Genomic DNA, 27,914 nt, shown 5'->3' with positions numbered 1-27,914 from the left:
TCATTTAAATAACTATAATATTATTATATATTATTAACATATTAGAATTATTAGAATTATAAAATCATATAAATACAATATTACATAGGCTTTAGGTTCTTTGTGACCCTGCAGAGGATACACGGTTGAAGAATGGATAATAATATATAACATAAAAATTAAATAAAATAATAAATACTGTTATTAAATAATTTTAATAAATATTGTGAAATGTTATATAATAATAATGTCAAATAAATATTTTATTTTAAAAATTACATAATATCATTATAGCATTACAATAATGACAATGCCCGTTTTTTAAGTTAATAAAGATAATTAACTGTAATAACGATATTGTTATTGTTAATTATTTAATTTTGATGATTATATTGTTTCAATATATTAATGCCTCCATAGTTCGTACCAGCAAGTCCTGACCAGTAATTTGTCTGTCCACACTAAACATAAAAATACTGTGTCAAAATCATAACCAATATGCGCAAATTAGATAATGTACAGCAGAACTTGCAAACAAAATTAGATTTCACTATAGGTGGGGTTTAAAGAGACACATCCTAATCGATTGCCCATTATAATGTCACGTCTGGTGAAACAGTATGATATTAAACTGAAGTGGACGGTAGAGTCGGGAGTTCAGTACACGTCAAAAGTAACTAATGAGAAGAGAAGTGTGAGGAACAGACCACTGTAACGCTGCCAACATTCTCCTCACAACAGCTATTATGGCCAGACATTTAATGTGGTTTTTGTCATAAAAACTGCAGCTGTCTGTTTCTCATCTCGGTCATGTTGAATCAAGTCAACATTACAAGACGTGATTCACATTAACACAACATTGTGTTCGTAATACTGAATGTATGACATTACATTACTGAAAAGGGGCAGCTGTTCTCTCTCAGATGAACGAAAGAATATATGTTGCAGCCCGTATGAATTCAACAGCTGCGAGCAGCTCGATTTGATGAAAACGGGCGAGTAGGAACAATCTGAAAAGTGTGTGTGGAAGGGGCACATTATACAACAAAACAAATATTCATAACAAGACATGCCGTTCACGCTTAACTGATTTGCTGAAAGGCAGACTTTGGTAAAAAGTCACTAAACATGGTTACATTTCTGAACCAAAACTTAACTGACTTGAGCAAAATAATGACACTATTGTCTTTTACAGCAGAATCTGAATTGTTTCCATATTTGATTTTCCATAATTGATTCTGCTGTGAAACTGCTTTGACACTGTATTGTATAAAGCTCTACAGAAATAAAAGCAACTTGAATTTTGCCAATATCATTTAAAGGAGACCTATTATGCCCCTTTTTACAAGATGTAATATAAGTCTCAGGTGTCCCCAGAATGTGTCTGTGAAGTTTCAGCTCAAAATAGCCCACACATAATGTATTATATAATTTTTAAAATGTCTATTTTGAATGAAAGCAGAATCACGCTGTTTTCGTGCATGTCTCTTTGCAATGCAAATCTGCTGCTGCTCCCCGTCCCCTTTTCCAGAATAGGGCTGTGCCTTCACAGCTAGTACCCCAGATACTATGCTAAAAAACATCTGTTTGGTTTTGATTATCATATCTATCGTGCTGAAATTATGCATTTCAAACCATATTAGTTTAAATTGCACACATCCGAAGCATGCACACAGAAAGCATCAGTTCTCTTTCTTGTCTTATTGCACTTAAACTGTCAAATACACACAGGTTTATGTTTACAACACACATGAGTAATATATCTGTCGTTATGTCTGTGAAGGTAAAAAGCTGGGAAAGAAATTGCATGTTTATATTAGATCTGTGTGGCAGCAGTGTAATATACAGTAACTAAATCAATAAATCCACTGCTTTCTTGTCTCCGAGGCTGGGACTCTAAACATAGTTCTGTGTTCATCTGTGCCAATGACAGAACCGTTAGCATGCTTTGCTTGAACTTTCGCCATGACGTTAGAACTGTTGTCGCTTGTGAAAACATAATCGCAGCACTGTGGGTGGAAACATGCAGATTAAGGGGTGGTAATATTATAATAAGATCCCCTTTCTATGTCACAGGGGAAGCGAAATCTAAGCGGCTCGTTTTTTCACAAGCTTGCAGGGAAAGGCTTACAATTTTTTTTTAGGGTTTTCTGGGTTGGTAGATGCACTGGGGAACTGATTATAGCACTTAAACTTAGAAAAAGCCAGATTTTCTGGATTTTTTACCTTTAAACAGTCAGCATGGTCTGCATTATTGAGTTTAAAGGAACTTCACTTGTCTTTAAAGTATATGAACACAGCCCTTCGCTAGCACATCGTAACAAGACCCAGCAAGCAAACCTGCATCGCATACTCATCTACTATCATCAAACTGAGTTGTTGACAGTACTTTGTGTGAAGTTCCTCTTTTTCATGCTAATGCACCATCAATATTATTGTTACAGACCATTGAAGGACGGCTTTGATTACACGCCAACCGCCGGTCAACCGCGCTGAAATGTAGCCAGTCTGCGTTTTCACAATCCATATGCGGCTCTTTTACAGTGTGCAGTTTGGAAGTGGAATGGCGATGGATACATTATCATGGACCGCATGCCTTTGGCAAAAATGCTGACAATGTGGTCATGTATTCGTACGCTTTTGCGAAAAATGATCCCAGGGTAGTCCACTTTGTGGACAGGATATATCAATTGGAGAGCTGTCAATATGGTATTACTGCATTGCTGGTTCTGGAAAGCATCTCAAATGGTTTGTAGAGTTTTTCTTGGATTTTACGCTCTCTGAGAAGGATGTTACGTAAACTCAAGACCTCATTCACAGGACTGTGACAATGGGTCTGATAAAAGGAGAACAGCTTTTAAAAGACACAAGTTAACGGTGCACTACAAATGTCTCAACTACTAGGCTATAAATGTTGGAATCTCTGAGTCTCTGAATTTTCCTTCTCTGGCTCTTCAGGGATATGGCTGGATGGGCTTTACTGATGTGATTCACTATTTCTCTTCGGTTCTGAATGAAGGTCACTGGGCAAGCTGCCCTCGATGAGGTCTTTCTGATGAGTGAGCGTGGTGGGATCGAGGAGAGCGAGGGCCGCACGTGGCAAGTAAAAGGAGCTAGAAGCCAGTAAATAAGAGCTACCATTAGACTCTTTATTACCCTAATTAATGCTTTATGGTGCTCTTGCTTTCTTTGAATGTTCCTGTAAGACGCAGGAGAAATGAGAGAGAAGGTGATGTAGTGAGCCAGAGGCATGCTGAGCTTTTAATGTGTGTCGTGATGGAGTGAATTCCACAGGGAAGCCTCATCTGTATCCAGACAACACCAAGCGCCGCAGAGATGTGTCCGGTCACACTGGACTAGACAAGAGATTATGAAGGCCTGTTCACATGCAGTGTGATAAAATGCATGAATATTAGAGGTCAACCAATGTGAGTTATTTAATGGCTGATGCCAAAACCAATAACTAGAGAGAAGAATGTCTGATATAATGCCAGATTTTTTTATGTTTTAATATAATCATTGCTGTTGATAGTTTTTACCGTCCGTTTGAATACATGACATTAACTAACTGCATGATATGCACATCAACTTAACAGTCACCACTGATACGCTACTCCTAAATATAATGTAGAAACCTTAGGCCTGGTTTCATAGATAGGGCTTAGCCTAAGACAGGATTAAGCCATAGTTCAATTAAGACATTTAAGTAATTTTTATAAACATGCCTTAGAAAAAAAAACATTACTGGTGTACATCTTAAGACAAAACAAAGGCACTGACATGTTTTAAGATCAGTCAATGCAAATTTATTTCAAATGAAACCGCTCAGATTTACATTTTAGTCTAGGACTAGCCTTAAGCCTTGTCTGTGAAACCGATGGTTTATTTTCTGTAGAGCTGCTTTGCAATGATTTGTATCGTGAAAAGTGCTGTACAAATAAACCTGAATTGAATTGAATGTTTTTACACATTTACTTAAAACTGATCACATCTAAATAGCCAAATATCATAATATGCTGCATTTAAATGTTTCAGTTTATTGTTTTATTGATCTGACTGTAAAACACTTTGGGTCAGCTTCTCTTGTTTTTAAATATGCACTATAAATAAGGGTAGTTTTGTATTGTGTTGTACTGTGAATATCAGCACAATTGTTATAGTAACATCACTATTAGTTATTTGCATTTTTTCCATTACAGAACTATTAATACCAAGTTTGATATTGAATGCTAACCATTTTCATTAATAGTACTGAATGGCTTTTCGTTAATAAAAAAAAAAAATGTAACTGGTCTACAAAGAAATGATGGGATTACAGCATTTTTCAAACGGGGTATAAAGCAGGATATTTCTTAGTGCAGTACAATACTCTTTTAAATGGAATTTCTAGACTATAGACGGCAAAGACAGGGACCGATGAGAGAGGAAAGAGTTAAATGGCTCTGGAGAAGATGGCCCTTACTTGCTTAAAGCTCTCATCAGTCAACAAGTTTGTCTGCTATAGACGGCCAATGAAGCATAGAGAAGAGCAGGAGAGAAAGCAAAGAAAGAAAAACAGAATAGGGACAAGATGGTAAAAACAGGGGTGGAGCAAGTAGGAGAGAGGCTGAGGTGTTTCTCAGTGCAGAGACGGCTGTTTTGTCCGTCAAGCCTATGAGCAGCCCCTCTGCTCACCAGTTATATAAACTCTAATCTTCTAAATCTCTTCTCATTTGTCCTTACATGCATACACAAAATCTCCCTCTCTCTCCATGCTGACAGAACAACTGTTTAATACCACGGAGCTTTGAGGAAACCCATTCACTGCCAGGATTCTGCTGCCGTCTAGTCATTTCAGAATAATTGTACTGTATTTATGAGATGAGCAGATGAACACAACCACAATTACAAGTGGGAAACAGAGGATTTTCTTATGAAAAAAAAAAAAAAAAAAAAAAAAATATATATATATATATATATATATATATATATATATATATATATATTTAATGAAGTTTCTTACCCCATATAAGACACTTTTTCTTGTTTAAAGTAAAACCTCTTTTTTGTTTTTTAAAATAGAAAAATATACCTAAATGTAATTTTTCTCATCAAGTAAATGATTCCAAATATTTGTACTGGACAACAATACTGAGTAAAAAAAAAAAAAAAAAAAAATTTTGTATATTTAAGTTTTCTGAATGTGGACTGCACTTAACTTGATCTGAAAACCTTTTTGCTGACTTTTCATGTCAATTTACAGCTCATTGTAAGAAACACACAAAAGGCCGATCCAAATAACTCTCACAGACAGTATTTTTAATAGATTTTGGTGCTACCACATAGAAAAAAAAGAAAAAAAGAAAATCAATCATGTTAAAACAAAAAAGTAATTTTACAAATTAAATGAAAATTGCTCAGTATTAACTGAAATCTATTTACTATATAGTAAACATTTCTCTCAACTCTGTCTGCAGTTTTGGATTAAAAGTGTGTTCATTGTAGTGCATTCTGGATTTGCTTAATCTGTGAATAACATATATGATGCTGCCAATGCGTAAAAGTCTTAAAGTCTTAAAAGGCAGCATAATTTTCCTGCCGACCAGAGTAAGAACTGTGTATGAGACTGTCTTTCTGAATGAGCATCTGAGCTGTCATCAAGTGTGTTGATTTAATGTCAAAGGTCAAGGTATATTGGTATCTGTTCAGGTCACTCACCTGTTTTGTGTGTCTGTGTATTATTCTTGAGGTAATGTCCATTCCTGTAGACATCCAGCACTTTTTCGAGGTGAACCAGAGTTTCGTCTGTGCCCCATATCAGCTCCCCTGAAACACATTCATACAGCATTAACAACTAATAACGCTTTACAGTTTGTCATTAAGAAAACATCCTCCATAATGATGCTGAAGTGGGAGTTTCGTGACACTGGGAGAGAAAGATGGGATCGAGTCCAGGCCACCCACGCTACCCGTGGCTTCACGGACTGTTGTGTCCTAGAAAAACAGATTTCAAACGCTATCTGACATGCCATTATACTGATGAACATGACGATAGAGCGCATGAGGAAAGGAATTAAGGGCAGAGATAAAAAGCATCTGGGAGGGAATGTTGGGAGAGAATGTTTGAGCAAGCAAAAAAAAACATTGCTTGACACTTACTTTTTTTCCCAAGCAGCACATGAAAGTTGAAAAATGGGATGAAATGAAAATGCATCAATTAATATGTGTTATTCCTTAATATCACATATTAAAGGAGACATTTCCATGCAAACAAAGTACACCAATTACAAACTTTACACTGCTTCAACTGTCTTTAATAATTATGTAAATAGTTATAGATCTACTTTAAACTACATAAACACTAGAGAGAGAGCGAGAGAGAATAATAAATTTTAAATAATGTGCTTAGTCTTTCTTTTTACAGTTTGCATGGAATTAAATAGCAGACACAGTTTATTGTGTAACATAAATACTAATAATAACTAGGGGAAAAACATCTTTATGCATGCATAATGCAGGATTAATTATAAGCAAGCCCAAAATGTGCAGCTTTTAAGATGTTTGTTATATATCATTCAAGATATTTAAGACTTTTAATGATGTTATATTTGATAAAACTGGAATTATTATTATTATTTTTTATTATTATTTTTTACCTGCAGGGACTTTATTCACATACATGCTTATAAATAAATTTTACAGTTCACAGAAATTAATTTTTAATTTAAATGTGAATTAAAGGCTAGCACTGTCGAGCCCTGAAGTTAAACAAGCTTCAGGTGGTACTGTATGTGGGTTTGCATGGCTTCTAACTTGTCCAAGCTAGTCATTTATGGTCATTAGTTGGTCCAAGCTGGCTTAGATGGCTGATCAGTTGAACTACCATCTGCTGGATCTAGTTTTGACTGTTAGGGCTGATAGACCACCTTAGACAAGTTACTAAAGCCAGCTTAAGCTGATATGACCCAGTTTTCAATCTAAATGAAATCACACTCACCTGTAGAGTTGACGATTTTGTCCAGGAGGGGTCTCAGTGCTGAGGGGGCACTGTGAGGTAACAAGTACGTGAAGAAAAATCTGGCACAATTGAAAAAAACAAAAAAAAAAGTATATATATTTCAACAACTCACAAATAAAGCAGAAGTTGGCACAGATTTCAGGTTATGAATGCACACCTGTAAGCATTGTAGAGGTTTCTCTTTTCATTGACACCCTCGCAATGGCCCTTGTGGCAGGGGAGGGTGAAGTTGCGGGCAGGGAACTCCATGAGACAGTCTGAAGGAGAAGATGGGGAGCAAGGCGTCTCCTCAACACTGGCGTCGTCCAGGTCGGTCACTTTCAACACGCCCCCGACCAGTACGAACTGCCGCGGCCTGAAGTCCAGCAGGGTGACGGACCCGAGCGGCGAATGGGCCAAATAATGCAGCAGCCTCATCAGACTCAGACAGATCTGCAGAGACACGCAATAATGTCAATATGGAAAGCAATCTTTTGTTTTGTATTATGGAATATATTATGGAGAGTGTATAATAACCCTAACCCACACATGACATGCAAGAAAAAAAAAACACGGCCACAATTGAATTAAAATGAGGCAACAAATTTAATGTGGCCACTATTTAAATACAAGTACATAAGTTGTGGGAAAAAATCTTCTCATTTGTGGCCATACTAACTTATTTTTACTTTCACATGTCATGTGCGGGGATCTATATAAAAAGTATATGCACAAATATTACAATTATTATATCGATAAGACAATAATTATTTTCATGTTATCCACAAAAAGGCCAATGAAAATGTTCTACATTATTATATCTAAATAAATATAAAATTGAGCATTAAAATCTAATGGCATTTTAAATTTTAAAAGTAAATTTAGGCATCACAACATTATACATGTCACGAACTCAGCCTCTGTGGCTCCCTCCGATCACCACCAGAGGGAACCCTCACCTGAGTATTAACTCTGTCATTCGGACTTCATTTCCCTTCACACCCCGTACCTGAGACTGATTACCTGCACAGGTGTTCCCCATTGACTGGTCTATTTTATCTGCTCCACCCTTGCTCTCATTGCAAAGTCTTGTTCTTGCCATGCAGACATTTCTGAGCGTTTATCCCGTGTTTGATTTCCTGTTGCCGACCTAGACTGTTTACCCGTTTATGAAAGAACTCTGCCTGCATAATCTGACTCTGCCTGCCTTGCTGATCTGTTTTGTTATCTGTCTGCCACCTGCCCAGACCTCTAGCCCAAACTCAGTTTATGATTCTGCACTGCCTACGTGGTACCTGACGCCTGTGATTGACTTATGCTTGTATGACCATTCTTGTGTGATGATAAAGCTGCACATGGATCTTAAAGACACTGCCTCCTCGTTACAGAAGACTTCGCCAGAAATCGATCCAGCAGCGTTTTACCATTTCACCACTGAGGTAACTGCCCAAGCTACGATCTTAACCATGCATCAGCAACAACTTAATCACCTGATGCTGTTGACCGAAGAAATGTTACAGGCATTGCGGGATCTTCGTCACCAGACACCCGCAGTCCAAACATCTCCCTCAAGCTCACCTCTCCAAGCCCTTACCCCATCTACATCCACCAGTCCTCGACTGGCGTTCCCAGATAAGTTTGATGGCTCACCCACGAAGTGTAAAGGCTTCCTATTGCAATGCTCGATGTTTGTTAGTCAACAACCCATGCTATATCCCACCGATGATAGCCGCATCGCATTTGTTTGCTTGCTGCTCACAGGCAGAGCACTGGAGTGGGCCACTGCTGTATGGAGTGATGATCATCCTGTCTTTCCCACTTTCACTGCCTTTATCCAGCGGTTTAAGGAGGTGTTTGAACATCCCGCTGGTGGGAAGGAGGCGGGTGAGCAACTGATTTCACTAAAGCAGGGAAGAAGTTCGGCAGCGGATTATGCCCTCTCCTTTCGCACACTCGCAGCTCAAACAGGATGGCCAGACGATCCGTTAAAACTTCACTTTCGCAAGGGTCTGAGTACGGAACTACAATCAGAGTTAGCATGTCGGGATGATGGCAAAACCTTGGATAAGTTCATTGACCTGGCCATTCGGATTGACAATCTTATTAGTTTCCGACGTCAACCTCATTTCTCCTCTGCTCCAGTCGGCACTCCAGTTCCATTCTCTAACTCTGAACCCATGCAGATCGGATTCACTCACCTCAGTGAGGAGGAGAGAGAGAGATGCATGCGCAGGAATCTATGTATGTATTGAGTTTTAATTTGAATCCATCCACTGTTCTAGAAATACCAGTCACTCTAACATTCGACGGGCAGATTACGGAGGCTAAGGCTTTAATAGATTCTGAAGCTGCAGGAATTTTCATTGATGCTAGTTTTGCCAAAGCTCACAACATTCCTCTTGTCCCCTGTGTATCTCATCTGGCAGTGGCAGCGCTAGACGGTCGGCCGCTGGGTTCTAGCCAGGTTCAATTCATCACCGAAGACGTCCAATTAAGCGTTGGAGTTCTCCACACCGAATCCATCAGACTATTTGTTTTCTCACCACCGCAGACTCCAATCATCCTGGGATTATCCTGGCTAGAGAAACACAATCCTTCAATCTCATGGTCCGAAAGGCGAATTACTCAGTGGTCAGAATCCTGCCGACAGAATTGCCTCCCTTCTACCTCAGCCAAAAAAGTGACATGCACGCACGAATTACCACTCCCTGCCGAATACCACGATCTCGCAGAGGCATTCAGTAAAACCAAAGCCACCCAGCTTCCACCTTACAGAACAGGTGATTGTGCCATTAACCTTCAACCAGGTTCACAACCGCCCAAGGGGAGAATCTTCCCCCTGTCCCAACCTGAAGCAGATTCCATGAAATTATATATTGAGGAACTCACTAAAGAACTCATCATTCCATCCTCGCACCCATTCAATGGGATATTATGACGGAAATCACTAACGCCCACAACACTGAACCTCCACCAGCCGAGACTCCACCTAACCTCACATATGTGCCCCAAGCTCTACGACAACGAGTCCTTAGTTTGGTCCATTCAACCCCCAGTTCAGGAGATCCAGGTATAACAGTCACACTTCAACTAATGAATAACCGGTTTTGGTGGCCTTCCATTCAGCCTGAAACGATCGCCTTCGTCAAGAACTGTTACATCTCCAAATCACCTCATCAATTGCCCGCTGGTCTGCTCCATCCATTACCCATACCACAACGTCCATGGTCACATACAGCCATCGACTTTCGTAATGGACCTCCCAGCCTCACAGGGCCATACCACCATCATCACCGTTATTGATCGCTTTTCCAAAGCCTGCCTCTGATCCCTTTACCCAAACTGCCCACAGCCTTCGAGACCGCCAAGTCTCTGTGCAATTACGTCTTCAGGTTTTACGGTATTCCTGAGGATGTGGTCTCGGATCGAGGTCCCCAATTCACCTCACGAGTATGGACCGCAATCTGCCAGAAACTCAATGTAAGTCTCACTTCCGGTTATCATCCCCAATCCAATGGCCAGGTGGAACGTCTCAATCAGGAACTCACTCGATTCCTTCGCTCATACTGCCATAGAAACCAGTCCGACTGGAGCCGCTACCTATTCTGGGCCGAATATGCACAACTCACTCCACAAACCTGCTACTGGAATCACTCCCTTCCAATGCACTCTGGGATTCCAACCTCCTCTCTTCCCCTGGTCGGGGGAACCCTCAGAACTCTCTGCAGTCAACACATGGTTACAGCGACATGGAATGCGGCTCATACACATCTCCAGAGAGCAGTTCGTTGTTCCACTGAACAAGCCAATCGTCGCCGACGCATCAATCCCAATTATCAACCTGGTCAGTGGGTCTGGCTGTCTACTCGGGACCTTTTGTCTCTGAATACCCTGCAAGAAGCTCAGTCCCAGGTACGTGGGTCCATTCAAAATCCTCAGACAAATAACTCCTGTTTCCTTTCGTTTGGCTCTACCTGCTCATTACCGTATCTCACCCACTTTTCATGTCTTCCTGCTCAAGCCCGCTGGTGGTCCGAGAGGAGCGGAGGTCCAGGAGGAGGCTGGTGACAAGAGGGCTCCTCCCATGATCACAGATGGCGAGGAGGCATATCAAGTCCGAGAGATTCTGGACTCTCGTCGCTGGGGCAGGATACTTCAGTATCTAGTGGACTGGGAGGGGTACGGCCCGGAGGAACAATCATGGGTCAGTGCGGAGGACATCTAGGACCCTTCTCTTACCGCAGACTTTCATCGAGACCGTCCAGATAGTCCGACCCCGTGGAAGACCCCGGCGTCATTTGCCTCTTCGTGTCAGGAGCCGCTCCCAGGGGAGGGGCTCTGTCACGAACTCAGCCTCTGTGGCTCCCTCCGATCACCACCAGAGGGAACCCTCACCTGAGTATTAACTCTGTCATTCGAACTTCATTTACCTTCACACCCCGTACCTGAGACTGATTACCTGCACAGGTGTTCCCCATTGACTGGTCTATTTAATCTGCTCCACCCTTGCTCTCATTGCAAAGTCTTGTTCTTGCCATGCAGACATTTCTGAGCGTTTATTCCGTGTTTAATTTCCTGTTGCCGACCTGGATTGTTTACCCGTTTATGAAAGCACTCTGCCTGCCTAATCTGACTCTGCCTGCCTTGCTGATCTGTTTTGTTATCTGTCTGCCGCCTGCCCAGACCTCTAGCCCGAACTCAGTTTATGATTCTGCATTGCCTACGTGGTACCTGACGCCTGTGATTGACTTATGCTTGTATGACCATTCTTGTGTGATGATGATAAAGCTGCACATGGATCTTAAAGACACTGCCTCCTCGTTACAATACAGAATAAAAATTTATTAAGATTTGCAAAAGGTTACAGTCCATTTAACAATGTTATTGAATTATTAATGTAAATGCTAAGTGACTGTTAGATGATGGGAAATGCAACCTAAATAAAAAATCATAACTAATGTAACATAAGTTAATAACAAATAAGGGAAATACATTAATTCTGTATATTATGCCATCACTGCCCGCAGTAACGGTTATAGGTTAATTACACTTTTTTTTTTTTTTATTACATATTAAAAAAAATATACATATTATAAAAAAATATTCGTCTTTATATGTAAATTAAAATATTGCACATCATACATACAATTTTTGATCACACTTTAATTTAAGGTCCAATTGTCGCTATTGACAAACCATTAACTATGACTTTTGCTTTAATAAACTCCTAATTTGCTGCTTATTAATAGTATCCTATCAATTTCTCTTCTTTCCCAGTTCTCAAATTTTAGAGAAAATATTTGTGCGTAGGCTTGATCATTTTATAAACACAAATTATTGCGTGATCATCGGTATGGTTTTAGAACAAACAGGTCAACCTCAATGGCTGTGATGGAACTGGTAGAAGAGATTTCTTCTTCAATGGATAATGAATATACCATGTGGGTGTTCCTAGATTAAAAAAAAGCTTTTGACACTATCGATTATGGATTATTAATGATGAAACTGGAGAGATATGGTATAAGAGGGAAAGCTTTTGCTTGGATAAAAAGTTACCTCGATGACAGACATCAATTTGTACAAATTAATAATGTTAAATAAGATTTAATGAAAGTTACTTGTGGTGTGCCGCAAGGTTCAGTGCTAGGCCATAAATTGTTTGTACTGTACATAAATTATATTTGGTAAAGTGTCTAAAGTATTAAAAAGGGTTTTGTTTGCTGATGATACTAATTTATATTGTTCTGGAAAAAGTTTGGAACAGCTTCTGAATACAGTGGAAATAGAATTGAGGGTTTTCAAAAATGGTTTGATGATAACAGACTTTCACTGAATTTAAGTAAAACAAAGTTTATAATATTCAGTACTCGACAAAGTAACAATAAAGTGAAAGTAATTATTAATAATGAGGAAATAGAGTGTATGAAAATAAATGTTTGGGTGTTATAATTGATCATAAATTATGTTGGAAATCACATATTAATCATGTAAAAACAAAACTGTCTAAATCCATTGCAATATTAAATAGAATAAAACATATTTTGAATGAAAAAACTTTATATATATTGTATTGTGCGCTCATAGTTCCATACATTACTTATTGTGTGGAGGTGTGGGGTCACACATATAAAACCAACTTAAAATCAATATATAGGTTGCAAATGAAAGCTATTAGAATTGTTAAAAGGGTTGATTATTAGAAAATTTGTTTGTGAAGACCGGAATAAAATTATTATTGATTGATTGATAGTAAGGTAGTTGTTAAGTTTAAGTATTGGGTGGGATTAGGGATGTAGAATATGGTCATGCAGTATATGTGCTTCAAAAAGTAATAATAAACAGGCAATACGTTAATAATAGGCATGCTGATAAGCAATCAGTTAATAGTGAGAATTGGTCCCTACACTAAAGTGTTACCACATTTTTCATTTCAGATGAACAGAGAAAATGTTGCATCTAGAGTTGTGGTACTGTGTAACAAAAACAGAAACAGGGTTTCCATCAACTTAATGTAAGCCACTGCATTGGACGCTAATAAATTGGTGCCGTTTTTTGAGAACTGTACCTAGTGGGGACATTTAACCTGCCTCTAACTGGTTCCGGATTTGAGACCACCAGGTTTACCCTGTCAAAACGGGCAAACCTGCGACTGCTTTTAGGGACTTGAAGCACCTCCTTGCATGACCAATGCAGCCACTTGAGTGTGCAAGGCCCGTTGTGCAGTGCATGTCTGCGAGCCCACAAGTGTGTTCCTTGAGGATTAGACCTCTTATTGTGTATGAGGGTACGAGGACAGAGGCTGAAGCTCTGGCAGCTGGTGTCACCTCGCATTCAAGCGACACCTACATCTACCACGTTCTTAAGGGCAGAGTTCAGAGTATTAGACGACCGCGGGGAAAGAAGAGGAGGACGGAGACGCAAAGAGGAGTGAACGCAACTGAAAGAAGGAGAGGAGAACATAAAAGAGAAGCAAACAGAGAGGAGATGGGGGGGTGGAGGAGACACTGCCCATGCCTTTCACAACAGACAAAAGCTGCTTTTAATACACTCCGGATTAGCAACTACTGGGAAAGGTCAGCCCCATAACACTGTGTGACTGCGTGCGGGTTGCTGTCTAGCTTAACGCGGGGCAGATTTGGTAAAACCATTGAGGAGAAAGCCATTGTAAGGGACGCTAGGCTGTCTAAAATACCCCAACATATTTGGTTTCCTCAAAAATGTACCAAGCATTTTTTTTTCATTGGTACACCAATGCAAGCATGTGAATGTTTGCTTGTTTGTAATGCATTTGGTTGAGCTGGTGTGTGAACGGGTGTGTCGTCGCTCCCAGGCCCATGTTGTCTAGAGGGCATAAAAGCCTTCGTCAGTGTGCAGAGGAAATCACTTTGGACCTAAATGAGCTGTTTGGAAGTCAACGGATTCAACGGTCTCCCCAGAGTCTATTAGTGCCTCATACGCAATTCAAATTTTGCTGGGGTGTTTCTGCTTTGTTCCACATGCATACAGAGAAAAAGAGCCCAGCAGCGCACTGGGAGTGTGGCTGTAGAGGACAGTCTTAAAGAGACAGGATGCTTTAGCATTTATAAACACATGTGGAATGAACGTAACTACTTGGTTTTGTTCAGACAGGCAGCAAATCAGATTTTGGGGTGGTTCTGTCTCAAATCCGTTTACTCAAATCCATTGTTTGGAGTCTGAACAGTAAAGAAATGCAGGAAATCTCAAAATTTGCAAATCCGATTATTGATATTTGGAAATGCTTCAGTCTGAAATGTCACTTTGGAATTCAAAAGCTTTTAATTTGGGACGCAACACTTATGTAACCTCATACACAATGTGCCGTAGTGTTTACACATATTTGCTCTCCCGTACCCATATAGTGAACTGTGTTACATTCAATAAATAGTAAATAGGGAATGAGTAAATTAGTGAGTGATTTCGGATGCAGCATATGACTGAATGTCTAAAATACATTAACGTCTCTCATATTGATGTTGCAGAGGCAAGAGAAGAGGAAAAATTTCCAGTTTCTCATTTTCCACACTGACAAATGAGAACAACTTATAGGCTCATTCGTCATTATTAGAAAGTCTCTTGGTATTGTGTTCACATCTACATCTTTAATATGACCTCCAGTGTAGATATTATGGATACTGAATACATTATTTAAAGGGATAGTTCACCCAAAAATGAAAATTACAGTCAATTCTATATAACTGTATATATACACTTTTTTTTTCAAAGGATTGACTGAAATAAATCAGAACTATACCTGATGAAACAATTCGTACACACACACACTCGTAGGCTACTTTCCCACAGTTGTGTAAATTATATAAAGGAATTCATAAAATGTCTAAAAATAGAAACACTAGAAAGGAGAAGGTCAGGCAATCAAAACCATGAGAAAATCAACAGCAGGGACAGAAAGACACTTGTCTTATTCTCATTAAAAAGGTTTCTTTGTTCTAGACTGGAAATTCATTCAGTATGACTGAAATATAACTCTGAAATATGAGCCTAATAAATATATTTAGCAGAATACTATGGTAGCAATGAGTTATGGAAATGGAAAGGCTGCCACAGACAGGAATTGGTAATGCTGAAAGTCTATTGAAACTAAAAGCAGAGTGATGAATTGTTCTGCTGAACTGAACAGCGCTGTGTTGACATGTAGACGAGTGTGCTGCGTTCCCTATCAAAGCTTGAATGTTTACTCAGTGCCTTCGCTTTTGTGCAGCGAGTGAGTTGATCTGTGTTTGTGAATCAGTGTTTGGGTGTGTAAGTGTGTGACAGGCCAGTAAAATACACTTCTAGGGACGGCTTTAGTCTCTGTTGGCTTGTAATCACATAATTAGAACATATGAATTTTATATACATACATTTAAATTACTAACACATTACACATCTCTCATTTAAAGCCCATGTTGACTGATTATCATATGTTGTTTTTTTAACAGCTGTCTGTTATCAGAGGAAGGGCTCATAGGGACTTCATTCAATTTCATCCTCGGCACACAGGAAGTCATAGCAAATCATTATGGGAGGCAGCCACAGCGATAGCGATCAGACGTGTCTATCAGGCAAGCTCAGAGAGAGCAGAGTGTGGGACGTCCCACACAGCCAGCTCTCCAGAAGAGCTGCATCAGACAAGCTTTTTTTGTCCTCTACCAGCGTGGACCTTTTTTTTTTTGAAAGTGTTTTATTATAGAGAAACACTGCTGAAAGAATTATTAGGGGCAGAGAGAGGAGGATATGTCACATTTATTACCCACATGAGCACTGGGTAGGAGGCAAAAGCATGAACCACTGTCCCACAGCTTCATAGAATATAGTGCATTATGAAATGGTAGTAATTTTATGAAATTAATGTAATTTGGTTCTTCTGTTTATTTGTGGTAAATGAGCTGTATCTTCGGGCCTCTCCCAATTTATTCATCTTTCTCAAATAATATTAAGTGGGGTTCAAATGTATTTTTTTCCTGCCACAAATTATATTATCAGCATAATGTCCATGAAAAGTAGAAAAATCAACGTTTTTTGTTTTGTTGTTGTTTTTTTTTCAAAATTCTAAAATATTCTATTTATTTATAAATAAATAAATAAATAAGATTTTCAATGTAGCTTCAGACATTGGGGACCCACTGTATATTTTTCAATGTAATAAATAAACTTTAATTCACTATAACCTTTAATTCTTTTAATAAGTTGAATGAAAAAAAGTTGTTGTTTTTTTCTTCAAAATTCAAAATTCAGATTTCAAACTTTTGAAATTTTCTACTTATTACTGAGTCTAAATCAATCATTCATTTAGTCAATCAATCAATCAATCAGATTTTTTGTATGGTTTCAGACTTTTGGGCCACACTGTATATAATTATTTACAATGTCATAAATAATCTAAAATTCTCAATAAGCTTTAATTAATTTAATACGTTGAATGTAGGGAAAAAAACATTAAATTGAAAAATTATCAAGGTGTTTTGTTTACTTTTGTTCCAAAATTTCTTAAAAATTCTGTTTATTTCTAGGTTTAAATAAATAAATAACTAACCAATCAATCAATCAATCAATCAATCAATCAATCAGATGTTCATTAGGATACAAACTTTTGGGCGTTATTGTATACAATAGTTTACATGTCATGAATAATCTTTAATTGACAATAACATTTATTTTCTTTTATTACATTGCATAAGAAATTTGAATAAAAAAAAATTAACATGAATGGATTTTTTTCTAAATTCTAAAACTTTATTTATTTCTGGGTTTAAATAAATAATCTGATTTTTAATATGGTTTCAGACTTTTAAGCCCCACTGTAAATCATATTTTACAATATCATGAATAATCTTTAACTGACGACAACCTTTAATTCCTTCATTACAGTAATGTTAGAAAAATCACGGACTCAATTTGTTGGCTGTTGTTCATGTTGATAAGGCTAATTGAAGCCCCGTGTTTCTCCCTGGAGCTCCAGACAGGCACGAGATGGAATGTGTGATATGAGCAGTGACTCACCCTGAACCTCTCCTCCCAGGGCGTCTGCAGCAGCTGGATCATCTCCAGAGGGCTGCCCAGCTCTGTGATGGCCGTCACCGTGTCCTTTATATCATTGTTATCCTGGTAGCAGTAGCCGTACAGCTGCAGGAGAAAGCGCAGACACGAGAGCATCCATCAGATAACAGCATTGTGTTGACACGCACTCTTTTGACCCCAGATTCGACTGGAGAAGCCAAGCTGACTAAAGCATTTCACGAGACAAAATGCTAGAATTGAAAATGTTCAGTAAATCAAAGCAAATAAATGGGATTGTAGCAGGCGTTATGGGAGCGGACAGACAGACGTACTGCAGCTTGTAATCAGGAAACGTTGCGCTGGTATGTGCTTGTTTGTTTTGTAGGGGAGGTCTATATGTTACGGCCGCTGATATCAGGCTGTTTCCTTCGGCCTGCCATGACGGGCTCTTAGCGGTGCAGAATTTGGCTCTTTGCTTACAGAAACATTTCCCTAAGCTAATTCAAGCCAAAGAAGCTAGTTAAAATTAAACAGCATGAAATTTCATCTAAAAAGAAAACAACCTATGGCTGTGTGATCGGCTGTACCGCGAGAGCCATCACCAGCATCAAAGGAGAAACGCCGGCCAATAATGTCGGGAGGTCGGACGGAGAAACGGCCCATTATATTCCTGCACAGCCAAATGGGTGCTTCGGTTGTGTGAGTTAACAAGTTAGTTTCCATGTTCATCTGTGTCATAATTATAACCTTCAAAATCTGCATCGGTACGTGCAAACATCTACTCCTTAATTTAGTCGCATCATTCACATTTGCTAACAATGCATAACCCCTCTGTCTGGTACACTGGCAATGCTAAAATTGTCAGATGACGACACACTTGATGTTATGTTGCCTAGCGAAGTCCATGCACACTAGGCCTTATTCCAGAAACACCAACAGCAGGAATTTCTGTTTCTAAAAACATTCATATGTAAAGTGCTGCATTCATTTCAATATAATAATTTATAAATGTATTTATTAATGGTTTACACACACACAGCAAAAAGCATTTTAATTGAGTTAAATACTGAAAATAAACTCAAATAATCTAATAAAATCTAATAAAATAAAATAATTAGAACTGAGAAAGATTTTACCCCATTGGATTTTTTTTGTCTTGAGCATAAACAGAATTTTATTAGATTAACACTTAAAACAAGATGCCAATATGCCGATGGAGTATTATATAAATATTATATAATCTAACAAAATTCAGTTTTTGCTTAGGAAAAAAAATCCAACTGGGTTAAAATTGACCCGAATTCTATAATTCGGATAAATTTGAACCCAGTTGGATTTTTTTTTTAAAAGCAAAAACTGATTTTTAATAGATTATTATTTAAGAACAAGCAAAAGGCCAGTATACCAAATATATCAAAATATAGCAATATACCAACAATTAGACCAATATAAATTTATTTAATGATGTTTTTGCAGATAATTTTTTTTTTGACATTTCTTTTGCAGTGCTGATATTATTTTTGCTTGTTTAATTAATGTGGGCATCTCAGCCGAAGCTATAGATGTCTGTTGGTGGCACACAAAAAAACACTAGAAAATAACTATTGGAAGCTGGTTCTACTGGCTCTTTAACCATTTCGTCTTGGCAGCAGATTTAATTGGTGATCACTAGAAGCTGCGGTACACTCAAATTCAGAAACGGTTTTGGCTCGTAGTGTGCAACGTATAAATCAGCAATGTGATTTCTGACAGCCCCCGAGATACAATCTCATTTGGCTATCTCCACCTATGTCAACTTTAGGACAAAAACTCTGGATCTTTATAGCTGTCCCTGTGGGAGGATCTTGAACAAGTTTAGCATCTGATATGAAGCAGGAACCGGACCAATCTGATCTAAGATCTGTGTGCAGAGCAAGCCTTTCCGAGAAAGCAAAGACCCTATCTGAGATTAAATGCACTCTAATGGCAATTATCAGCACGATTCCTCTAAAATGTGAGCGACTGTGTGTGTTTGTGCTGCAGACTCCACGGCTGCTTGCTGGAAATAAAACAGATCTGCACATGGAGGAACGCTGTTGTCTGTCTAGCCACACGGTGCCGTTTTGACTGACGCAAGCTCAAAGGTCAACTCCCCTGTCCGCTTCATTTACAACGAAGACTTTGTATCTGTCCAGAGCTGCTTTGTAACAGATGCTAATGTCACCAAGGGCACCAGAAATATTTTTTTCATTTCAGCTAGTTTTTGGTCTGAAAGTTTTCATCCAGCTGCACTGACTGAATTCCAGATCTGTTTCATTTTTGTGCATGTAAGCAATACAAAAGAGATGGGTGAAGTTAGTATTTATTTGTTTGTTTTGCAGTCTGCAAGCGGGATCATTAAGGGAGGAGTGAAGGATGGTGGCCAACAGACTATGTCCTAGTCTGATCCGGAAAAAAAACTAAACAAAATTAGCGACTTTTGCAGACTTGATTTCCCTCTTTTTCTTGCCACATACCATGGTGTTCCTTGAAGTGGTATATCAATATGGTCACCATTCATTACTATGGTTTATATCATATTACCATTACACCATCAGATAGAGGCATCTGAAGTGCAGCCATTGAAGCAGTGAGCTACAATAGTTTGTATGTTGCCATGGTTTTTCCACAGGTAAGTGGTAAAGAATAAAATCACTGTAATGCAACATGGCTTACTTCTTTTATAAAACAACAGCAATATGGCAATATGATAAAAGATACCAAATCAATAAAAAATGCAGTTGTTAATAATCAGAATAACATATTTATGGTTCATTAACTGTAGACTGTTTAAAATCAGAAATTAATATCACTAATAACATGATTACAGCTGTGTATTAATTGGCATTTTACAACAACATCTAATCTGAATTTAGTGATCTTTTTGTCTTCAAGTTTTATAAACATTTTTTGTTTCTGCTACACTTTTATTCTAATCACGATCTAAATCATTTTCCAAAATTAAATGCACGAAAAAAAAAAAACAATTATTAAAAATAATATTTTAGGAATTTTAAATAGTGCATTTTGGTTAAAAAACTTCTCTTTGCAAAAAAAAGAGTACTCTTTTAATACATACATATATATATATATATATATATATATATATATATATATACAATGTTAAAGTCACGATGAAACAAAAATAGCGAGTCTAGTGACACATCTTTTCTTCCGTAATTGTGATGCACATCCAATTGAAGTGGATCATCGAAAAAGAAGAAAAATGTGGAGCAAAAACTTGCTTCTGTCTTTCGTTTGCTGATTAGATGAAGGCAGATCTGAATGTGAAATTGTTGTCAATTTGTAAGTAAGCTTTAAGTGGACTAAATGTCCAGCATACGTCACCAGAGAATCTGTTGTCACTGAAAGATTCAGTTATTAAATTTTGATTAAGAATTATGAGATTAAAAAATTAAACATGCACAATATATACACATTGAGATTAACAACATGGGTAACACTTCCCAATTCTCACTATTAACTAGTTGCTTATTAGCATGCATATTACCAGCGTATTAGCTATTTATTAGTGCTTACTAGGCTAATATTAGTTCCTTATTCTAGATCCCTTAACCCGACCCAATACCTAAACTCAACAACTACCTTACTAACTATTAATGAGCAGCAAATTAGGAGTTTATTGAGGGAAAACTCCTAGTTTATAGTAAATATGTGTTCCCTATTCTGAAGTGTAAGCTATTTTATATTTCACGCTAACTTTTACTAGCATCTTCATCAGCTCTTGTTCTTCAAACATTTTCCTCAGTGGTGCCACGTGTGCCGACATACAGATGCTCAATAGCCTTCACAAAAGCATTTCTGTTAGATGCCATTAATATACTAACACACATTCACTCGCAACCCTACTGCGATCGTTTAATGAGGACACCCTGGCAACAAATCAAAATGGCCACAGAGACGGCCATGTTTGCCCAGAGATGAAATAGTGGTGGGCAGTGAAAGCCAACGTCTACGGTGAGGACAGGACTGTCCACGGGAACAAGAGCTGCTCAGTAATAGGGTCTTGACACTGACCGGACGGCCCATGTGCTGAGTTATAGCTGGGATCAGACTGAAATGTGTGCAAGGAGAGAAAAGTGAATAAAAGTGAGTTCAGGGAATGAGCTTTACCACCTTGTTTTAATCAGAGTTTCTGAAGGAACGCCGTTGGAAAAAGTTCTGACTCATTTTCCCTTGCCTCTAAAATTGATCAGTGAACATTAAACAGATTTGAGACTTATTAAGGCCCTAACAGAGAAATGCAAAATTGTTAAATCTTGCTGCCAAAGTGTTCAAAGGCTTCAGAAGTTTTCACTCAAGTGCCTGGTTCTGTGCCTGGTGTGTGCTTCACGTGACTCAGCAGTTGTTAATGCTGACGGGTTTGGCATCTTTCAAGGTAGAAATGACTAACACCTCTAATCTAAATTCCAATAAACTAACACTATGACAGAAGCGCAATTACATTTATTAATCTTGAACTGTTTACATGATTTATTTATTTTCTGAATCCTCAATCTGTGAATCTGCCCTTTGAAAGTCACATGGATCTTTTTAGTAAAACGATCACACGATGGAAAGAGACAAGCTGATTTCCTCATCAACCTGTTCCTGCCTAGTAAAATAAACAGAGGGCAGAGCGATGTAGAATGCGTTCAGAGTTCTTCCAGCACAATTCATCCCCTTCTTCATTCTTCGACTCATTTCCTCCCACAATCCTCCTATTCTGAACTCTTTCTCAGCCTTTAACAAGCCTTTAACAATCCCAACCTCAGAAATTCCACAAACACACAATGACATAAAGATGTCCAACCAATCATGTTATTTTTGCACAAAAGAACAAGTTAAAATCAGTTTGAGTTCTACACTGGTTCTGTATTCCACGGAAAAATGACATCATAAAGTTTCAGAATGACACAAGGGTGATTAAATAATAAGGGAATTTTAATTTTTGGCTGAACTATCGCTTTAAATGTAGATACGCAATAGTTGCTGACTGGATCCCAGCCACCTTCTCCTTCCTGACAAACTAAGAGGTTGAAGTATTAACCCGTGTTTAATTGCGTCTAGCACTAAAACTCTCCGTCTCACTCCCATCTTAAAAATGACCCTGGGGGCCTCTGTGTTTAGGACACCCAGCTTTCACATTCGCATGTTACATGCTCACATTAGCAGGTTACTGATTACCCTGCAGAGTGTGTGTGAGTGTATTTTGGGACTTGACTAAGAATCTGAAGAGTTAACAGAATGACATGCTAATGTAAACATAATCCCAGTGCAAGACCACCCTAATCAGGCCCCCAAGCTGTGTTACAGATTACCCAACGCACCATTTCAAATGCCTTATATACAAACACTCAAGGGAACTTTCACACATAAACTTAACATTTTGGCATCACTTCTTTGCTTTCATGTTGTTCCAACCCTATATTATTACTTTTACATCCATGAAACAGAAAACTAAATGTTAGACAGAATATCTGAGCTGATTTTTTTAATCGCAAAAGGAAAGTCGATGGTAATTTTTACTGTCATGCTCTAGAAAAGCATTATAAAATTAGTCCATATGACTCTATGACTGACAGCGTTTGGCAGTGCCAAGCCCAAACTACGCTTCAGTTTTGATGCAAAAGCTCAAAAAGACATATGCACACTAGGTTTCATCAGTGTCCAGCGTCTGCACTATTTCTCTCCATAAGTTATGACTGATAAACATGTCTTTGTCACTCGTTTAAAAAAGAGTTGCGAGTATCTCTTAAACCTCTCACACAACATGCGTGTCTATTGTTTTTTCTCCGTCTCATGCGTTTGTTTTTCGACTGTAAATCAGCAGTGTTGCCACCTTGTGGACAAACAAAACAGAGCAAATATATATATATATATTTATATATATACTACTGGCTTACATCACCATCCACTTTTGTTGTATGGAAAAGAGCAGCTCAAACATTCTGACCAATATCTCCTTTTGAGTTTTAAAAGAAGCGAGAAAGTCATATGGGTTTGAAACATCATGAATTAACTAAAAGATGACAAAAAAAACTGTCCTTTTTGTGCAAAATATTCTTTTAATTTATTACTTGGACTACTAACTAGAGATGCTCAGTGATCATTAAACAGGCACATGCCGTTTGCATCTTTCTCTCTAGTGTCTTCAAATTCATCCTGTGTACATCAGTGCTGACAAGGCAAACGTAGATGAATAAGCCCACTCTCCCTGTCCACACACTCCAGCACCACCACCACCACCAATCAGGACTGTTTATATAACAGGTGTTGCCCTCACTTGTAAGAGGAAGACGGGGATCTGCTTGATAGACATGTTAGTTGAAAACTTCAGAATCTGCCCTGGAAAGCAGAGACGGCACTGCAGTGTTGACCTCCCTCCTTCAGGCCAACGGCAGGCAGACCTGTGTAGATCGTTTCTGTGTGCACTCTGGGTGAACCCAGCCTGGTGCTAATCAGCCCGCCGTATCATATCTTCTCACCTCTGACCTCACAACTTATAAAATAAGAGCCATTTATTTTTGTCTGATGTGGCGGCTGCCAAAGCAAATGAAAAGCAACACTTCTGGGCCTGGTGCGATGGCGAAGAACCAAGCAAGATGCCGACTGCATGGGTTGTTTATTAATACTTACATGTGAGGAATATCTGTGTATGTGTTTCATCATTATAGGCTTATAGAGAGCGGTAGTAATGTTGCTGATTTAATAAAGTTTTAAAAATCCGGGCCTGATCGCAGCTAACCGCCTGCTCTGAAGCTCTTAGCGGTGATAAATTTAAAGGGAAACGTGGCACTTGACTGCAGAATGAGGCACACATTAGAGCTGACGCCCATATTCAAGTCAACAATTACACATACTGATATTTGTAAAAGACTTCAAATGTAATGGGAAAAAAATCTGTCTGAGCTTGTTTAATAACAACTAAAGTTTTTAAAACATGTCAACTGGCTATTCCAACAATGCCACTGTTATGGACGACTAAATCAAGCGTTATTATGTCAAGCCTTACAAATTCATTTCAAATGTAAAATAGAGAGTATATAAATAGATCATAAACAAATATAAGAAACTTTACACTGGAAAATCCTTTGCATTTAAACCAAAATAATTTTGTTTATACTTTATAGGTTTCTTTGGTTCTTTCTTTAAATTAAGATCATTTCTTTCTTTGACAAATAAGAAAAAAGCTTAAAAATAAAAACTTAATAAATATGCTTTGTAATGATGATAATTATGCTTTGTTCTAAACATGAAATATTTTCCATATCCGTATTGCGTATCTTTGAATTCAAGTCAAGCAAAAGGTGTAGGCTTACGATAAAAATAACAAAACCTAACTGTGGCCGCATTTAATTTGGTTTCACGCAATAGTTAAAAAATACATAAATATTATGTTATTCCCTAATGCATATATATATATACATAGCATAGGAATGTTGAGTCAAACCAAGAATGTCTGCTTGTGAATTTATTCTGTTTTATGTTAAAATTTTTAGAAACTAAAAAATTACAAATTTGTGGCAGCTGTCTGTGATCTCTTCAGAGAATTATGTATTTGTGTAAGTGGTGAGATATAATGATGATGATGTTCTTTTGCCCATAAACTGTGTCTTTTGTGTGAGTTCATTAACTGGGGTCTTGCACCGTTGGTCCCCTGCTGTGAGCACACAGAATGAAATCAGGTCGGCGGCCCCAATCTATATACAGATTCTGATAAAGCCTTCAGTAACAGGACCTCAACGGTTACAGCTTTTGAAATTAAATTCTAACATGTAAACTGTTTTAATCTATGGATTCTGCAGTGGTTGGACTGAAAACGCATGTTCATTAAAAGGTGAAATGTACCTTTTGGAACTGTTCAGGGGCATTTTTACCCCCAAAAAAGTAAAAAAAAAATTCAGGGGCATATAAACTTAATTTGATTGATCCACTTCATATTAGCTGCACTTTGTCCGTAGAAGCACTAAACCCAACCCTAACCCTAACCCAACTAGAAAGGCCTACAAAATAATTTTCTAAAGGTTAAATTCAGATAACCGAATAAATTCATTAATTAAATTCATTGATAGATTAAATTCAAATACACCTTTTAAGTAAGTCTGTAAGTATAATTGTATTTATTTTTCTTTGGACATAGCCTGGTTAATTTCTGAGGCTGGCGGAGCTGAAGACAGAGGCAGAAGATAAACGAGGGCTTTTAATTTCAGAGTCTCGTTCGCTTATGTTTACAAGAGCTGATTACGACTTCAACAACTACACAACCGCTCATGTCAAATAAATGACACACAAGGCAAAGCATTTTAGGTTTCTGAGCGCCCTAAAATTGGGGACTAAATACGCAGACAACCAGCCCATTTTTAGTCATTATTGATTGAACGATAGGCTAGTTACTAAAACACACACCTTGAACTAGTGTTGATTTTGATACTCTAGGTGTAAATATTCACACTTGAGATTCACACAGTAATAAACACCTGAGTTTAGCCTACATTAGAAATGCCTGTTGGGTTATAGTCTTTGGATATTGCTTTAGAATTGCTTTAATGAGCTCATTAACTGATAAAATGCAAGCAATTCAACCTAATTCCATAGGCTATTACATGAATGTTGTTTATATTAATGTTACTCATGTAAATAAACACTGTAATAATAATAATAATAATAATAATCCACTAAAATTTTAAACTAGTTTTGTCCTTTTAGTATAATCTAAGTAATGAGTTCATGGGCTATATTACTGGTTTAGAAATTCTTGTAAAATGAACTGAAAATTTGGTAGAGCTAATATAAATTATTGTGACTATTTAAAGTGTGCACGCTATATAAAGTGTGGTTATAAATGAGCTAATGTGATATAATTGTGCTTTATTAAAATAAAGTCAATTGCATTACCTTGAGAATATTAGGGTGCTGCAGTCTCTCCATCAGCGTCATTTCCTTCACAATTTTGAAGGATGCGAGTTTGTAGCATTCTGTAGACGACCCATATTTCTTCACACAATTCTCCATATCGTGACCCCCAAAATCCACCGATTTCAGTGCGACGGAGAAGCTGCTGTTCAGAGTCGCCTTATACACTGCCTTTGTGTATCCTGAGCCCAGATACTGGACATTGGTAACGTTATCAATACTGCTGCAGCCGAGCACCGACTCGCGCGTAATCTCTCGGTGTGATTTTGTTGCTATGGATACAGTCGGTTGAGACTGATCGTAATTAGTGTTTTTCCCGATCCCTTTGTATGTTTCCCCCTCGCCGTGTTGCTCCAGGTCCATGAGTCGCCTGCGCTCCAGCGGTCCGGTGCCGACCCAGTGCGCCCGTCTCTGCCGGTACCGCAGAACCTCGTCCAGTCGCTCGCGTATTTGCCGCTGGAGCTCCGGGAGTCGCCCGACGGTCGCTGTTTCGACGGGAGACAGCTCGTCGACGTGAAGCCGGGCAGGAGCGTCCGCGTCGGGCTGTTGCTGCCGGTTCTCGTGGTGGTGGTGGTGGCGATGGACGCGCTCGCCGTGTGGCTCAAATCCTGGTATAAACAATAAATTCATCAGCGTGCCCATGAGGAACGAGAGGCAGAAGCCCGCCGCCACCACCATCTTTCTCCGCTTCATTTTGTTGCTTATTATTATCAGCAAAAAATAGATGCGTTCCCCCTTCCAGCCTCCGCCTAGCCGCCTGGCAGCTGTAGGCAGTCTGTAGTGTAGTATTGTGCAGCGCGGAGCGTTCAGGATCGCGAGAGAAGTCTATGATGCTGCGCTCAGAAGGATGTGCCGTATGTTCACGTCTTCATCTTGCAGTTATGATTTAAGATCCACCCCATATAAGGCTGATCATCGTGACACTTGCGTATGCGCGCAGTTAACCGGGGTCTCGGAGCGCGCACCGGCGCTGTGCCTCGTTCAGCGCGACTCGAACCAGACTGACGTCACTTTGATTGGCAGCTGGCTCGGCCCTGCTGTTATGGAAAAGCTGTGGTTCAGACTTTTAAAGGAATAGTTCACCCTCGAATAAAAGTTCTGTCATCGTTTACTCGCCCTCAGGTTGATCCAAATCAGCATGACGCTCGTTCTTCTGTGAAAAGCATCCGAAGAATGAATGGTGATCGATTGATATCAAGCCTCAAAAAGGAACGAAGCATCACTTGTTAGGTTATTTCAAATCGTGGAAGCATTATGTAAGGAGCAGACTAAAATTAAGACCCAATGAACCTTATGCGGTTTATTGACTGCTTTAGTTATATTTCATGTTGATCTGGACATTTTCAGTCCCTATTCGTTGACAATGCATGAAAAAGAGTGAGCAACACATTCTTCAAAATGTATCCTTTTGTTACAAAGAGGAAAGTTGCACAGGTTTGGAACAGGAGGACAAGGAAATATTTTATAAATGTATTATATATATATATATATATATATATATATATAT

The 27,914-nt window shown here is 38.5% G+C and overlaps 1 protein-coding gene across 1 annotated transcript in view; it reads right to left on the bottom strand.

Moving 5' to 3' along the window:
- The window catches only part of LOC306882021 (extracellular tyrosine-protein kinase PKDCC-like), a 35,432-nt gene extending 8,022 nt beyond the window's left edge, over positions 1 to 27,410 (bottom strand). The window contains exons 1-5 of the mRNA XM_079436448.1: positions 26,390 to 27,410; positions 17,477 to 17,599; positions 7,134 to 7,408; positions 6,956 to 7,035; positions 5,677 to 5,784 (exon numbers count right to left, since the gene is read on the bottom strand). Of these exons, the coding sequence (XP_079292574.1) occupies positions 5,677 to 5,784; positions 6,956 to 7,035; positions 7,134 to 7,408; positions 17,477 to 17,599; positions 26,390 to 27,100 (1,297 nt within the window). The 5' untranslated portion in view covers positions 27,101 to 27,410. The remainder of the gene's footprint in view (positions 1 to 5,676; positions 5,785 to 6,955; positions 7,036 to 7,133; positions 7,409 to 17,476; positions 17,600 to 26,389) is intronic.
- Positions 27,411 to 27,914: the final 504 nt, after the last annotated feature.

This window comes from Barbus barbus (genome assembly GCF_936440315.1).
Source record: "Barbus barbus genome assembly, chromosome: 16".
NCBI classification, from domain to species: Eukaryota; Metazoa; Chordata; class Actinopteri; order Cypriniformes; family Cyprinidae; genus Barbus; species Barbus barbus.
Note: the sequence above shows the minus strand (reverse complement) of the source record. Positions and strands in the feature narration are given on the sequence as shown.